We start from the raw sequence: 12922 nt of genomic DNA on the forward strand, positions 1-12922 counted from the left end.
GGGATTCCCATCCTCCGGCCCCACCAGATCACTGTGTCTGTCCCAGACTCAGTGTCTCCTGTAACTCGCCCCTCAGGGACCCTGGAGCTCCCCACTCCGCTCATTGCTGCCCACCAGTTGTACAACTACGTGGCCGACCATGCCAGCTCCTACCACATGAAGCCACTGCGGATGGCCCGGCCAGGAGGCCCCGAACATAATGAGTACGCCCTGGTGTCGGCGTGGCACAGGTAAGGCGAGAGAGGATGCCTGGAGCCGGAGTCGGGGTCATCCTTGCAGTGGGGGACCCGCGTTTTCTTGGGCAGAAGGGGTGGGGTTGGCTTCACCAGAACCTCAGGCTTGACCTCTCCCCAATCCCCACCGCACAGCTCTGGCTCCTACCTGGACTCTGAGGGACTTCGTCACCAGGACGACTTCGACGTGTCTCTGCTTGTTTGTCACTGTGCCGCACCCTTTGAGGAGCAAGGAGAGGCCGAGCGGCACGTTCTGCGGTCAGCAGATCCCCTGCCTTGAACTTGCCCATTGCCCAGCCGCTCCCTGCTGTTGCCCTGTGTCTCTCCTGCTGTGGCCGTCACCCTCCTGCCCCCTCCCCCACTAGGCTGCAGTTCTTCGTGGTGCTCACCAGCCAACGAGAGCTCTTCCCCAGACTCACTGCTGACATGCGCCGGTTCCGGAAGCCGCCCAGACTGCCCCCTGAGCCAGAGGTTCCTGGGAGCCCAGCCGGTAGCCCTGGGGAGGCCTCAGGGGTTGGTCTGGCCCCTGGACCGCCTCCCCTCTTCCCGCCACTGGCTGCAGAGGTGGGCGTGGCACGGGCACGGCTGGCTCAGCTGGTACGGCTGGCTGGAGGGCACTGCCGTCGGGACACCCTTTGGAAGCGCCTCTTCTTGCTGGAACCACCAGGACCTGATCGGCTGCGACTAGGGGGGCGCCTGGCCCTGGCCGAGCTGGAGGAGCTCCTAGAAGCAGTCCATGCCAAATCCATTGGGGACATCGACCCCCAGCTGGTAAGCAGCTGTGGGTTCCAGAAGGGGCTGGGATGGATGCTAGGAATTCCACTGGCAGCCAGGGTAGAGGTTGCAGGGGTCTCAGAGGTGGTTCTGGAACAGCAGATCCATGCCTGTGGACCTTCCCCTAGGACTGCTTCCTGTCTATGACGGTCTCCTGGTACCAGAGCCTGATCAAGGTTCTCCTAAGCCGCTTTCCCCAGAGCTGTCGCCATTTCCAGAGCCCAGACTTGGGAACTCAGTACCTGGTAAGTCTCCTTGATCTTCCTCTGAAAGGGGAGACACAGCAGAAATCCTCATCAGAGAGATAAGGTCCCCCTCAAAGAACCCCAGTCTGACTAAACAGGGAGGCTGATATGGAGTGACCACACCCGTAGATAGATGTAAAAGCCTTCAAGCACCAAGCCACAGCATGTGACTCACTGAGAATAACCTAGAGCTGTGCCCTCAGGGCTAACAAAAAGCACAAACCTTGGCTAGCGATCCTGAGGCCCAAGCTCTGGAACCTTGGGAGTGTTTGCTCTTGGAGGTTCCAGTCCCAGAAAAGACTTCCTGGGCTTTCAGGCCTTTTTACCAAAGTGTGCTCCTCCCACCAGCAGCGTCCGCACCACCTGGGCGCTGACCGAAGTGCAGACTCTCAGACCCCACCCTAGACCTGCTGGCTCAGAACCTGCCTTTCAGCCAGATCTGCAGGTGATTGGTGCACACAGTAGAGGTTGACAGGTTGCTGGGAAGGACAGGTAGAGAGGAGAGCTATGGCAGTGGGCACAAGCCTGGGGATTGAGAGCCTAAAGGATGGCCCCAACGAGAGCAGTGATCAGGAGAGGGGACATTCAAGAGAAGATTTCAAAAGAAAAGGTACTTGGTCTGTGGTAAGGGGTCCTGCGGCATAGTGCTTGTGGGGAAGACTAGTTTCAAGGTGTGACAAAGCATCACCCAGAGAAGCTGAGGTTAGTTAGGGTAAGGCTGCGGTGGTGCAGGTGGGTGTGAGCACATGGGGATGCTTCTGTGGGTGGCGGGAACGCTGAAGCAGGAGTGGGTTTGGGGGAAGGGTGAATTGAATCTGAGGCCCAGGAGGACCTTCGAGGACCACAGTCTAGAAGGTATATGGACATCGGGGATTGGAGCTCAGGAGAGAGATGTAGGCAGCACTTACACAAACAGGTGGTGGCTGAAGCTGGGCACAGAAGAAACTGCCCAGGGAGAGATCACAGAGCTGAGCACCAGGGACAGGCATCAGGGAGGCCAGAGACATGAAACCCAGGAGGAAAGGAGGGCTCACGTCAAGGGGAGAGAACCCTCCTTCGCTGATGGGCTTCAGTGTGTCAGCTTATGCAGGGCCTTCCAGTCAAGTACCACTTGCTCATTCTGATGAGGCTGGACAGGCTAACTGGGAGCCAGTGAGGACGAGGACCGAGATTGGGCTTGGAGGAGGTCCTGGGTGACCGTACAGTGCAGGTGGGGTCAGGTGTGGTGATGGAAGCGGGCCTTCCTCAGACTGGTCCCACTTTCAGGATGCCTTCAAGGAGGGTCTGTGCCTCACTCCGCATCTCGTTTTGTCTTTTGCTGCAGGTTGTGCTGAATCAGAAGTTCACTGACTGTTTTGTGCTAGTGTTTCTGGATTCCCACTTGGGAAAGACGGTGAGTACGGGAGGGGGCGGTAAGGGGCTTTGTGTCAGCCTAGTGGGAGGCTGTACCCCAAATGCTCCATCCCAGAGCCTGCTGAGGTTGGGGAGCCCTGCTCCCTGGGCTCAGCCTGCCCTCCTCTCACCACCCCCGCCCCGTGTTCCCCACAGTCTCTGACAGTGGTTTTCCGAGAGCCCTTCCCGGTACAGCCCCAGGACAGCGAGAGCCCCCCTGCCCAGCTGGTCTCTACTTACCACCACCTGGAGTCCGTCATCAACACAGCCTGCTTCACCCTCTGGACCCGCCTCCTCTGAGGGATGGACCACTGAATGTCCTTGAATTATGGCTCTGTAGGATTGCCCACTTGCAGCAGGACTGACCAGCCCTTCTGGGACCCCGGGCAAGACTGGACACTGAGGGCTGCTAAAGGTTGTGTGAATGTGTCTTGGGGACCTGGTAGCAGGAGCTGCCCTCCCTAAACACTCGCTGCCACTGACCAGCCCAGGGATCCAGAAGGTCCGGTCACCTCCCTGAGGTGCCCATGCCATCTCAGGTCCCTGGGCCCTTCCCGAAGGAGACTCCTCCTCCCTGCTCACTTGGTAGAGTCTGGGAATTCTCCACATCAGGTGGCACGTAGACCCCTTAGAGTTCCTCTGCCTGAATCCTGCCTCCGAGTCTCGGTTTGCTGTCAGCCATCCGCCTCCCCCACCCCCATCTTGAGCCCTGTGGTCTTCACTTCCCACTGGGACATCATTGCTGGCCAATTGCCACTGAGATAAGACACCTGGGTTCCAATCCCAGCTCTGCCTTTGAGGCATCTGTGACCACGGGTGAGTCCCTTTGCTCTCGGACCCTTGGTTTCTCATCTGTACGTGAGGTGGGGAGCTCAAAAGCTCTCCCATCTCCACAGCAACACTGGCACAGACTGGAGGACTTGAACGTGAGCTGTATGTCCCTTCTCTGCAGGAAGGAAGTGACCCAAAGAAACTGGAAAGTTAGGCACTGTGTGTCCCTCCCCCTCCCCCTCCAATAACATACACACATGGAAACCTTCAGCAGATTGTCTTTAATTCAGAGGAGACTCAGGGTGTGTAGCTCACCATCCCAGAGGTGTGTGGCTGGAGCACAGGACCTCACTGGCCAGCCTGTGGGCGGCCCCGCTTATCCCAGTACGAACGTAGCCAACTCAAGCCCTCTACCGTGTCTCCTGAGGGGAGAGGGACCCGAGGCATCTCAACCCACGAGGAGGAAAACAGCCCCTGCCTGACACCTGTCCCTCCAGAGCCCCTTCCCCAGGGCCAGGCCTGGAGCTCAGCCCACCCTCACCTCGAGGCTGGTACTCGCAGCCCACAAAGCCTTTGTAGCCTTCATCTTCCAGCAGTTGGAACAGATAGGGGAAGTTCAGCTCTCCAGGGCTGCCGGGTTCCCCTCGGCCCGGGACCTGTGCCACCTGCACGTGCCCTGGGAGCAGATGGGGGGGGTAGAAAGAGTGGGAGGACAGAGGAAGCAGCATAGCAGACTAGGAAGAAGCCAAGAAAGGGGCTCTCACCAACGAGGGGCAGGAACTCCCGGATGTTCCCTGTCAGGTTCCCGTCCATGATCTGCCAGTGGAATATGTCCTGGGGCAGAGATTCCGACAGTCACAGACCCTGCAGGCCACACCATTCTGCCTGGATTTGGAGAACACGGGCCCATGGGCCCTCTGAGAAGCACTCCCTCTCTCCCACTTACCATCTGTAACTGGAGGTTGGGTCTTCCAACTTTCTCTAAGATGGCTGCCGCTGGGAGAGAAACCGGGGAGGGGGCCATGAGACTCAAGGAGGGCGCAAGAATCAAGGGACAGGAGGAGACACAGGGCTGGGGTCCTACCCTGCTGGGGCGTATCCAGGAAGTACCGGGGGTCCGTGATGCGGGTGTTGATGGGCTCCAGCAGCCCCACAAGGTTCTCCTAGCACCAGGCGGGATCCGTGAGTAGAGCTCTCCCGGAGGTTTGTACCCCCTCAATCACCGATCAAGCCCGTCACCAATCCCTCCGGCCTGGACCGGGGCCCAGCCTTGTGCCTCACTGCTCTCCCCACTGTGCATCCCCTCCACACACACACACATTCATGAAGCATGTGTGTCTGTATGTGTTTTCACCGTCTCACCTGAGCCAAAACCCCAGCTGCGTGCCTCAGGTTCTCCAGAAAAACTGTCTCCATTTCACCCCTGACTGCTGCTCGATCAGCCCCCTGGGGCACTCGGCCAGCCATCAGGTGAATCCTGTGGGGAAAATAGGCCTGGAGGGGGCTGTGGAGTCCATCCTCGAAGCGCGAGCCTTCACTCCGTCGCTCCCTGGGTGCACCTCTTCCAGCTGCTCTCCCATCATGCCGGCTTCCCATCTCCCCAGGTCTCTCACTTAGCCCCTCCTGTACTTCCAAATTCTCCTTTTTCGTGCCCCTTCTCCTCATGCCTACAAACATGATTAAGTCTCACCTTTAAAAAATTACTTTGACCCTTACCCTTCCCAGGAATTCCACGCTGCTTGTCACTCCTCCTTGCACCTGTTTCTTAGCTTCCCATCTGTTTTCTGCACACACACCCCTCCACCCCCTTAATAACCCCTTGTTGCCAGTTCCTTCTCAGCCTGGTTGCTCTGTGCAGGATTTGACATTTATGAGACCAGCCCCACTTTGAGAACCCCTCACTTCACCACCTGATCCTTTTCAGCCACCTCCAAAGCAGACAGGTTACATTTCCAGCCTCATAAACTCTGCAGAACACAGCAAGCGCCTCTTGCCTTTGGCCCCTGCATCCTTGACTGGAATGCTCCTTACCTCAAGCAAGTGCCCACTAGAGACCCACTACTTACTACCTGTAAGAAGCTTTCTCTGATCCCAGGAAGAGTTACTGCCTACCTGCTCCCACAGCCTCCTTGAACTGACCTGTCCTCAAATGGATCACTCCGTTTGTTTACTGTGCTATCTCCCAGGTCAGACTAAGCTCCCAGTATGAGTTGAGCAAGAAAGAGTTGCAAACTGAGAGTGACACACAACAGATGAAATACGGGAGGCAATTTACAAGGGACCCGGACGGAAGGGGCGAAGAAGGGCCAGTGCGCTCGGACCTCTGAGCCTCTCAAGCCCCGTCGGCCTGTTCTCTCGTGGGTCATGGGGGCGGGGGATTGGAGAGAGGAGGATACCTGGGACAGCCCAGAGCCTTGGCGTACAGCACAGCCTGCTCCAGCCCATTTCGGAAGGCCGCCTGCCTCCCGGGAACGGCCCCCAGCCCCATCTCCCCTTTCTCTCGGTCTCCTGCGGAGAGAATGGGCCTCAGTTCCCGGCTCGCTCTCCCGGCTCGCCCCGCCTAGGCCCGGGCCCCAAGGGCGCACCCGGGGGCGTGTTGATCAGCACGAGCTGTAGCCCCACTTCCTGCGCCGTGCGCGCCAGCGCCTCCGGCGGCTCCCCGTACGGCCAGCCGACCTCGGCCGCCTCGAAACCCGAACTGCCCGCGGCCCGGAGCCGCGCGGTGAGGCCGGGGAGCTCGGTGAACAGCCACGACACGTTGGCCGAGAAGCGCAGCGGAGCCATGGCCGGCCGGGAGCGCGGGTTGGGCAGAATCCGCGCAGCCGGAAGGCGGCAACCGCGGGCGGGGCCGGGGAGGGGAGGGGACTGAGGGCCCGAGCGGGGGGCGGGGCGGGGCGGGCTCCGAGGCGGCGGAGGAGCCCGGCCCCACCGGGCGGGGGCGCGCTGTCGCCGCGAGCTGGGTGCCGGCTCTCTCCGGCTGGGAAAGCCGTGCGTCGTAAAAACCGCGGACTGTCCAGAAAAGTGCACTTTCCCTGACGGGAGAGGGCGGCGCGGGGAGGACGTGCGGGCCCAGTTAACGTGAAGGAGCGTGGACGCTAACAAACGCTTCGTGTTTTTCCTTCATTATAACCAGAGTACCTGTTCATTATGGAACATTTGAAAGTGTGTGCCGCACCACTCACCCGTTAACTTTCCCGTACAGAGCAAAAACTAAACACGTGCAGTCTTTTCTTAGAAAACCCTGATCATAGTGTATATGCGATTTTATGGCATATTATTTCGTGAGCATTTCCCGTGAAAACCTTGAATTAGCTGCTCACTGTTCCGCGCCTGGACAGCCCAGAATTGATCATGCTACTCTGTTGATGGTCATTAGGGATTTCAACGTGTGTGTGCGCGTGCGCTATAAAAGCACTTTAATGCACTTCTTGGTCCCATCTCTGAATCGTTTTCTTAGGTTTCATTTGTAGGAACAAAGTACGAAGTCCTTTACAAGGAAAACTGCCCCCATCCCTGGACTCCGCACTGAGCGGCTATGGGCGGGCTGTCCCCTCTCAGCCCCGGCTGATTGGACCACGGGAAGACATCTGATCCAAGGGCAGCCAATCCATAGAATAGCCCAAGACCTTTGATTTGTCCAATTTGGAAAGATAGTCTGGCCAATCAGGTTCCCTCTTGGAGAGTTCAAACAAGGAAATACTGAGAGCCAAGTAGGAGGTGGGTTTGCCAGAAGATGACTGTGTCTGTAGAAACTAAATAAGCAGGAGTCAGGTGGTAAAGAAAAGCTAGAGCAGAGCGGGTGGGAAACTGAGCACTATGAGTAGGGGTAGCAAGTTGAGATACCGCTGCTGCAGAGTTCTCAGGACTGGCCAAACCCACGGCAGCTCCCAGGTCTACGCTTCCCAAGGCCAGGATGTTTAGACTTTCCCGGGTTTCTGTGTCTGTAACCTCTTAATGTTTCTTCAGATCATTCGAATGACTTTATCAATATTTCAGCCACACTAAACCAACTGAATGGGCAGATTCCAAGGTGGGTGAAAAAATAGGAGCATGCTTAAGTTCTTGACGACTGTGCTAAATGGCTTTTCAAATATATTGTCAGTTTACACTTGGACAATACATTCATAGACGTCATCTTGATCTGCTTCCTGTACTAGCTTTGACAAAAAGCAGCTTGAAGTGCAACATCAGGAGCACCCAGCGTCCACAGTCTTCCTGTCACTGCTGTGCGGCATCCCAAGTCAGGCTCACCCAGTCACCTGGGGTCCAGACTCAACTCAGAGTTAATCCAAGTGCCTGGCAGGTACTGTTTCTTCAGCACTGCCTCCAAGCAAGGACTGCCACCAGCTATGACTGATCACCTGATTTCTTGCCCCCCTGCAGCTGGCATTATACTTGGAAATCAGACTCCTCCTGGAACGTGTTTCTTGGGTACTGTCCAATCAGGATGTGACCTCACTAAGTTTAACATTTTAATCAATCCCAACTTCAGCGTGTTTATGGTCCATTGTTGGCAATACAGAATAACATCTAAGGTAAGTAATTCCTTATTAACACTTCACTGTAAATCTCTGAGTATGCAAATTCTATTTAAGACTTTCAGAGCACCACCATCTGCTGGGGTCTGTACCAGAAACAAAACTTGTCCAGCCTCCAATGGTTCCACTCCTTTTTCGTTTGTATTCCCTGTAGGGCAGCAGAGATGATGTATAAACTAGATGTGCATGACTCACTTTTCCCCTTAATTCCCTTACAACCACCCTTACATAATGTATCAAACTATATACAAGAGAGGTACAATGCCCATGACAATTATTTTCTTTAGTCACCATTTGTCTATATCTTAACCCACTTTGCAACATAAGCATTACACTAAGTTATTACAAATCTTGATTCTTTGCATTTAACTTTTAATCAAAGAACTTGTACAGGTATGATGATCAGTTAAGATAACAACAGCTTGTAAATAATTACATGGATAATGGCTGACACGTGCACGTAGAGTTCAGATTCGCATTTGACCACTGGATTGCACTTGCCAATGTCGTAAAAAATAGTACAACTAATATGTGAAATGCAAATCAAAACCTCAATGAAATTTCATTTTATACTTTCCAGATTGGAGGGGAAAAAAAAACCCTTAAAAGTCAGACAATAGCAAGTATTGGAAGGGATCTGGAACAACTGCAACATTTATTCACTGCTGATAGGAGTATAAATCACTACAACCACTTTGGAAAATAATTTGGCATTATTTCTTAAAACTGAACATTCATATACCTTTGATCCAGCGGTTCCTTGCCCGGGTTTATCTCCTGGAGAACCTTGTGCACGATTGTATCAGGAAATAATTCAGTGATGTTCATAGCACCACTATGTAGCAAAAATAAGGAATTAACTCAAATGTCCCTTGATAAATGTATAGATGTGTTGTTGTATAGTCCTACAGTGTTGTTTATAAAAGTGAAGAAAAAGCTGGTGACTCAAATGGTAAAATTGAGTTTGCTCCTAGATTAGAGTAATATATGAAAAGCTTAGTGACGTTTGGGTCGAATTGAAAGCATCAGTATGAACACATCGAATGGATAAATCTCAGAAACATAATCGTAAGTGAAAGAAGCAAATCACAGGGAAATATATACAGTATGATTCCATTTTACATGAAGTCAAAAGCAGGGAAAACCAAACAATACCTTGTGTAGGGCTACAAACATCTGTGGTAAAACTATAAAGAAGAGCAAGTGATAATGACCACAAAATTCAAGATGATAGTGACCTCTGGAGTGGGAGGGAAGGGAGTGGCATTGGAGACTTCAAGAGTTATGGTTGTCCCCTTTCTCTCGTGTGGTGTGATCGCACATCTTTGTTTTATCACTACTCTTTATATCTTACATACATTTTATAAATATCATTTTGTATCTGTTTCATATTTAATAAGAACAAAATTTTAAAACTTTCTGCATGCATTATTACCACCTGTTAGCACATTTTCTATTAACATCCTCATTGTAGTATCATGAGAATCTCAAGGTTTTTCTACAGACTCAGCTTGTTTGTATTAGACTAGAATTACTACTTTTTGGATTCAATGTGTCACTGCTCAAGCTAGTGGTCTTTGATCGTATTACCTGCTCAGAACCTATGCTAGGCAGCCTGTGAAATGGTCCCCGGTGATCTCCACATCCTGGTCTCCATGCCCCCTCTGCTTGAATATGGGCTGGACCTCGAGATTCACTTCAAACAAATAGAATACAGCAAAAATGGTCCAATGTCACCTCAGAGATCAGGTTACAAAAAGGCTTTGGCTTGTGTCTTGGGTGCCCTCTCTCACTCTTTCACTCACTTGCTCTGAGGAAAACCAGCTGCCATATTGTGAGCTGCCCTATGGAAAGAGCTATGTCAAGGGGCTGATGCAGCCTGTGAATGAGCTTGGAAGCAGGTCTGCTCCCACTGAGCCTTAAGATGACCGTGATCCTGACCAGCACCTTGACTGCAGCCTCATGACAGATAAGGTTTGAGTCAGAGACATCCACCTAAGGCACGCCCAGATTTCTGGCCTACAGAAACTCTTTGATAGTAAACATTTGTCATTTTAAGCCACTGAGTGGTGGGGTAATTTGTTAGCAGCAATAGATATCCAGTAGAGATTCCCTTTCTTCTTCTGGGAACTGCTCCCTTGTTTGGGGGAATTATCACTTTCACCACTTCTTCATCTTAAGTGTGAATAGGTGCTGTCATCTTCTTATAAGATCCTCTCTTCCCAGCCACAGTGATTGGTCAGTGGGTGGGCACCTGACCCAAGCTGGACCAACCAGAGAACCTGTTATAGACATTGTAGGTTGCTTACCCCACATCTGTCGCCTCTTTTCTCCTTCTTAATAGAACCATACCTCATGGGGACACTCAGGCAGAGAGAATAGAAATGATGTACAGAGAGACGTGGCAAGAAAAACCGAGAGAGGCATTGTAGTCGCTTGGAACATCTGTAAGGAAATCAATCAAGCTAGCCTTCCTGCTTCATCTTAATTCTTTCCAAAAAAGATATGTCTCAGAACTAACTTGCTTTTCCCATCCCAAGAGCAAGCATTGTGCACATTTCAAAAAACACTTGGTGCTTTTGGTAAGAAGCAATTTGAAGACCTGGACCCTGGGCACTTGGGCTATGTATTTGTATCATTTCATGAATTTATATCATTTCATATAGCTGGTAGTGGTAAACTGGATGACTGATAGCAACTTAGGGATCTCAGTGTCTATGAGGGAATCTTTATCTTTCAAAGTTATGAGTTTATGCTGATGATTTTTATTTCACCCGATCTTCATTAAGCTTTTTCCTACCTTGCTCTAACACAAGAGCATCTTCATTTCTATTTTAACTTTCTTATTTGAGCTCCCAGTCTTTTTATCACTTTTATACATCATGTTCAAATCAGGCTCCATATATCATGTTATATATTTTCACATCCAACCATGTGTTCAGAATCTAGTGTCACTTTATTATTTGTTTGAACCATTGAGTCTGCATTTCTAAGGCTTCGGAATTTAACTTTCCCACTTTACTCAATTTTACCAGTAATAGTCCATATCACACAGATTCATGATAGCTTGTAACTGTGTCAAAAAGGAAACTAAAGCTTTAGTAAAGTTTTTCTTTCATAGGTTTCTACTGTATCCAAGTATGTCATAGAGGGATATCCGTGATACATCTATTATACATTAGGACTCGATAACTAAAATTTCAGCACATTTACACAGAATCATTTCACACACACAGTACATTGAATAATAACATCATTATACAAAACAGCATTGAATCACTTTACAAAATTTGTGCTTGCATGAGTGATCATTATATTCTTGGAAGAATATAATATTTGCTGTTCCACGTTATACCTCCTTATCTTTAAAAGAAGGCTCCTATAACTGGCCCTTATCTTTAGTTTCTATTCTATTACTGGGTAGCTGGATTGCATCCAGAAACTCTTCTTGTGCCGTTCCCCTACATATGCATGTTGTTAGAAACACATGAAGGCTCTTGGCCGTATTATTTAATAGAGTGTTAGCTAATTACATACCCATCCACATGCACTCTTTAAACTTAAATACAACCAGTGAATGTATGACTCAAAGAGTACAAGTGTGGATAGTCAGAAAGGTTTTTTTTATCATGTTTAGAACTTTGAAAAATCTCAATAACCCTAACTACAGAATCTTATTCTTCCCTTGTTTAATTTTTACACTCATGAATTCTACCCATGGTATTAGGTGTATATTTTTTGCAACTTGTTTTTTTTTCCACTTAGCATTATATATAGGAGGTCTTATAGAATGTCTTTCCTTTGTGGGGGGGAATATATATATATATATATATATATATATATATATATATATATATATATATACTCAATCTGTCTTACTGTTCTTCCTTTCTTTGGCCATTCTTTTAACTGCATTTTATTCCAGAATATGAAAATTTTTTTTTTTCGGTATGCGGGCCTCTCACCGCTGTGGCCTCTCCCATTGCGGAGCACAGGCTCTGGACACGCAGGCTCAGCGGCCATGGCTCACGGGCCTAGCCGCTCTGTGGCATGTGGGATCTTCCCGGACTGGGGCATGAACCCGTGTCCCCTGCATCAGCAGGCGGACTCTCAACCACTGCACCACCAGGGAAGCCCCAGAATATGAAAATTTTATGCTTCCCCTATTGATGGACAAAAAGATTGCTTCCAATTTATCACTATTACAATAAACATCCTTGTATATGCCTTTCTGTGTGTGGATACAAATATGAGTATTTCTCCGGTATATATCTCTGAAAGTGGACTTGCTTGGCCAAAGGATATGCACGTTTAAAGTTCTAATTCACTGCCAAATTGCCCTTCAAAACGCTTTATCAGTTTACATTCGTACTGACAGCCTATGAGCGCCTGTTTCCCTACATCTTCATCAAGGCTGGATTCTTGCCAATCTGAAGCAGAGAAAAAACATTTAAAAAATCAAATCCTTCATTATGACTGAAGTTGAACATCTTTCCAGATGTTTATTTGCCATTAGCATTCCCTCTTCTGTGAATTGCTTATCTGTAGACTTTGTCCACTCTTCAGTAGGATTCTTAATGTTTTAATTAATCAGTTTGTAGATGTTCTTTATAGAAATTCTGGATATTAAGCCTTTGGCTGTTTTTTGCTTACCTTTGACTTTATTTAAAGTATCATTTGCTGTTCAGAGTGTTGGAGGAGTGCCACCTTTCTACCAGGCTTCACATTCCCGTTTTGACGGAGGTCTGCCCTCTATAGAAGTCTCTGGGCGCCTGCCCCGCCTTCTCGGTCTTTCCCAGGGGAAGGGGGGTGACTGCTTTGGAAGAAAGGAGTAGCCAGACTGCTCAGCTCAGTCCCATCCTCCCTTCTCTCTGTAAAAAAGCACACTCCCTACTCTACCCGCCTCTGCCATAAGTTTTACAGGAATAAACCCTCACAGGGCTGACATCAGGGGTGAAATATTAGCAAC

General features: G+C 50.1%; 2 protein-coding genes across 5 annotated transcripts in view; one reads left to right on the forward strand and one right to left on the reverse strand.

Moving 5' to 3' along the window:
* The window catches only part of SZT2 (SZT2 subunit of KICSTOR complex), a 50749-nt gene extending 47075 nt beyond the window's left edge, over nt 1-3674 (forward strand). For 2 of the 4 annotated variants that reach the window (XM_060089657.1, XM_060089658.1), the window contains exons 67-72: nt 77-230; nt 369-491; nt 599-1004; nt 1136-1252; nt 2577-2645; nt 2801-3674. In XM_060089657.1, the coding sequence (XP_059945640.1) occupies nt 77-230; nt 369-491; nt 599-1004; nt 1136-1252; nt 2577-2645; nt 2801-2944 (1013 nt within the window). In that variant the 3' untranslated portion in view covers nt 2945-3674. Of the gene's footprint in view, nt 1-76; nt 231-368; nt 492-598; nt 1005-1135; nt 1253-1600; nt 1698-2576; nt 2646-2800 lie in introns of those variants that run through there. The other 2 variants (XM_060089659.1, XM_060089661.1) reach the window with 2 other exon arrangements.
* On the reverse strand, nt 3360-6218 carry HYI (hydroxypyruvate isomerase (putative)). The gene is made up of 8 exons (XM_060089662.1): nt 6001-6218; nt 5812-5923; nt 4778-4892; nt 4500-4578; nt 4362-4411; nt 4180-4249; nt 3957-4091; nt 3360-3837 (listed from the first exon to the last, which is right to left on the reverse strand). Exons 1-8 carry the CDS (start codon nt 6197-6199, stop codon nt 3764-3766), a joined length of 834 nt encoding a protein of 277 aa, XP_059945645.1. The 5' UTR covers nt 6200-6218; the 3' UTR covers nt 3360-3763.
* Between the last annotated feature and the right edge of the window lie 6704 nt (nt 6219-12922).

Source organism: Mesoplodon densirostris, chromosome 2 (assembly GCF_025265405.1).
Source record: "Mesoplodon densirostris isolate mMesDen1 chromosome 2, mMesDen1 primary haplotype, whole genome shotgun sequence".
NCBI classification, from domain to species: domain Eukaryota; kingdom Metazoa; phylum Chordata; class Mammalia; order Artiodactyla; family Ziphiidae; genus Mesoplodon; species Mesoplodon densirostris.

Excerpts from the sequence above, each read along its gene's own strand:
- HYI (XM_060089662.1), bottom strand. The coding sequence starts at position 6,199 with ATGGCTCCGCTGCGCTTCTCGGCCAACGTGTCGTGGCTGTTCACCGAG. Across the intron at positions 4,893-5,811 it reads AAGGCTCTGGGCTGTCCCAG|GATTCACCTGATGGCTGGCC; the intron begins GTATCCTCCTCT and ends TTTTCCCCACAG. Across the intron at positions 3,838-3,956 it reads CTGCGAGTACCAGCCTCGAG|GAGACACGGTAGAGGGCTTG; the intron begins GTGAGGGTGGGC and ends CTCTCCCCTCAG.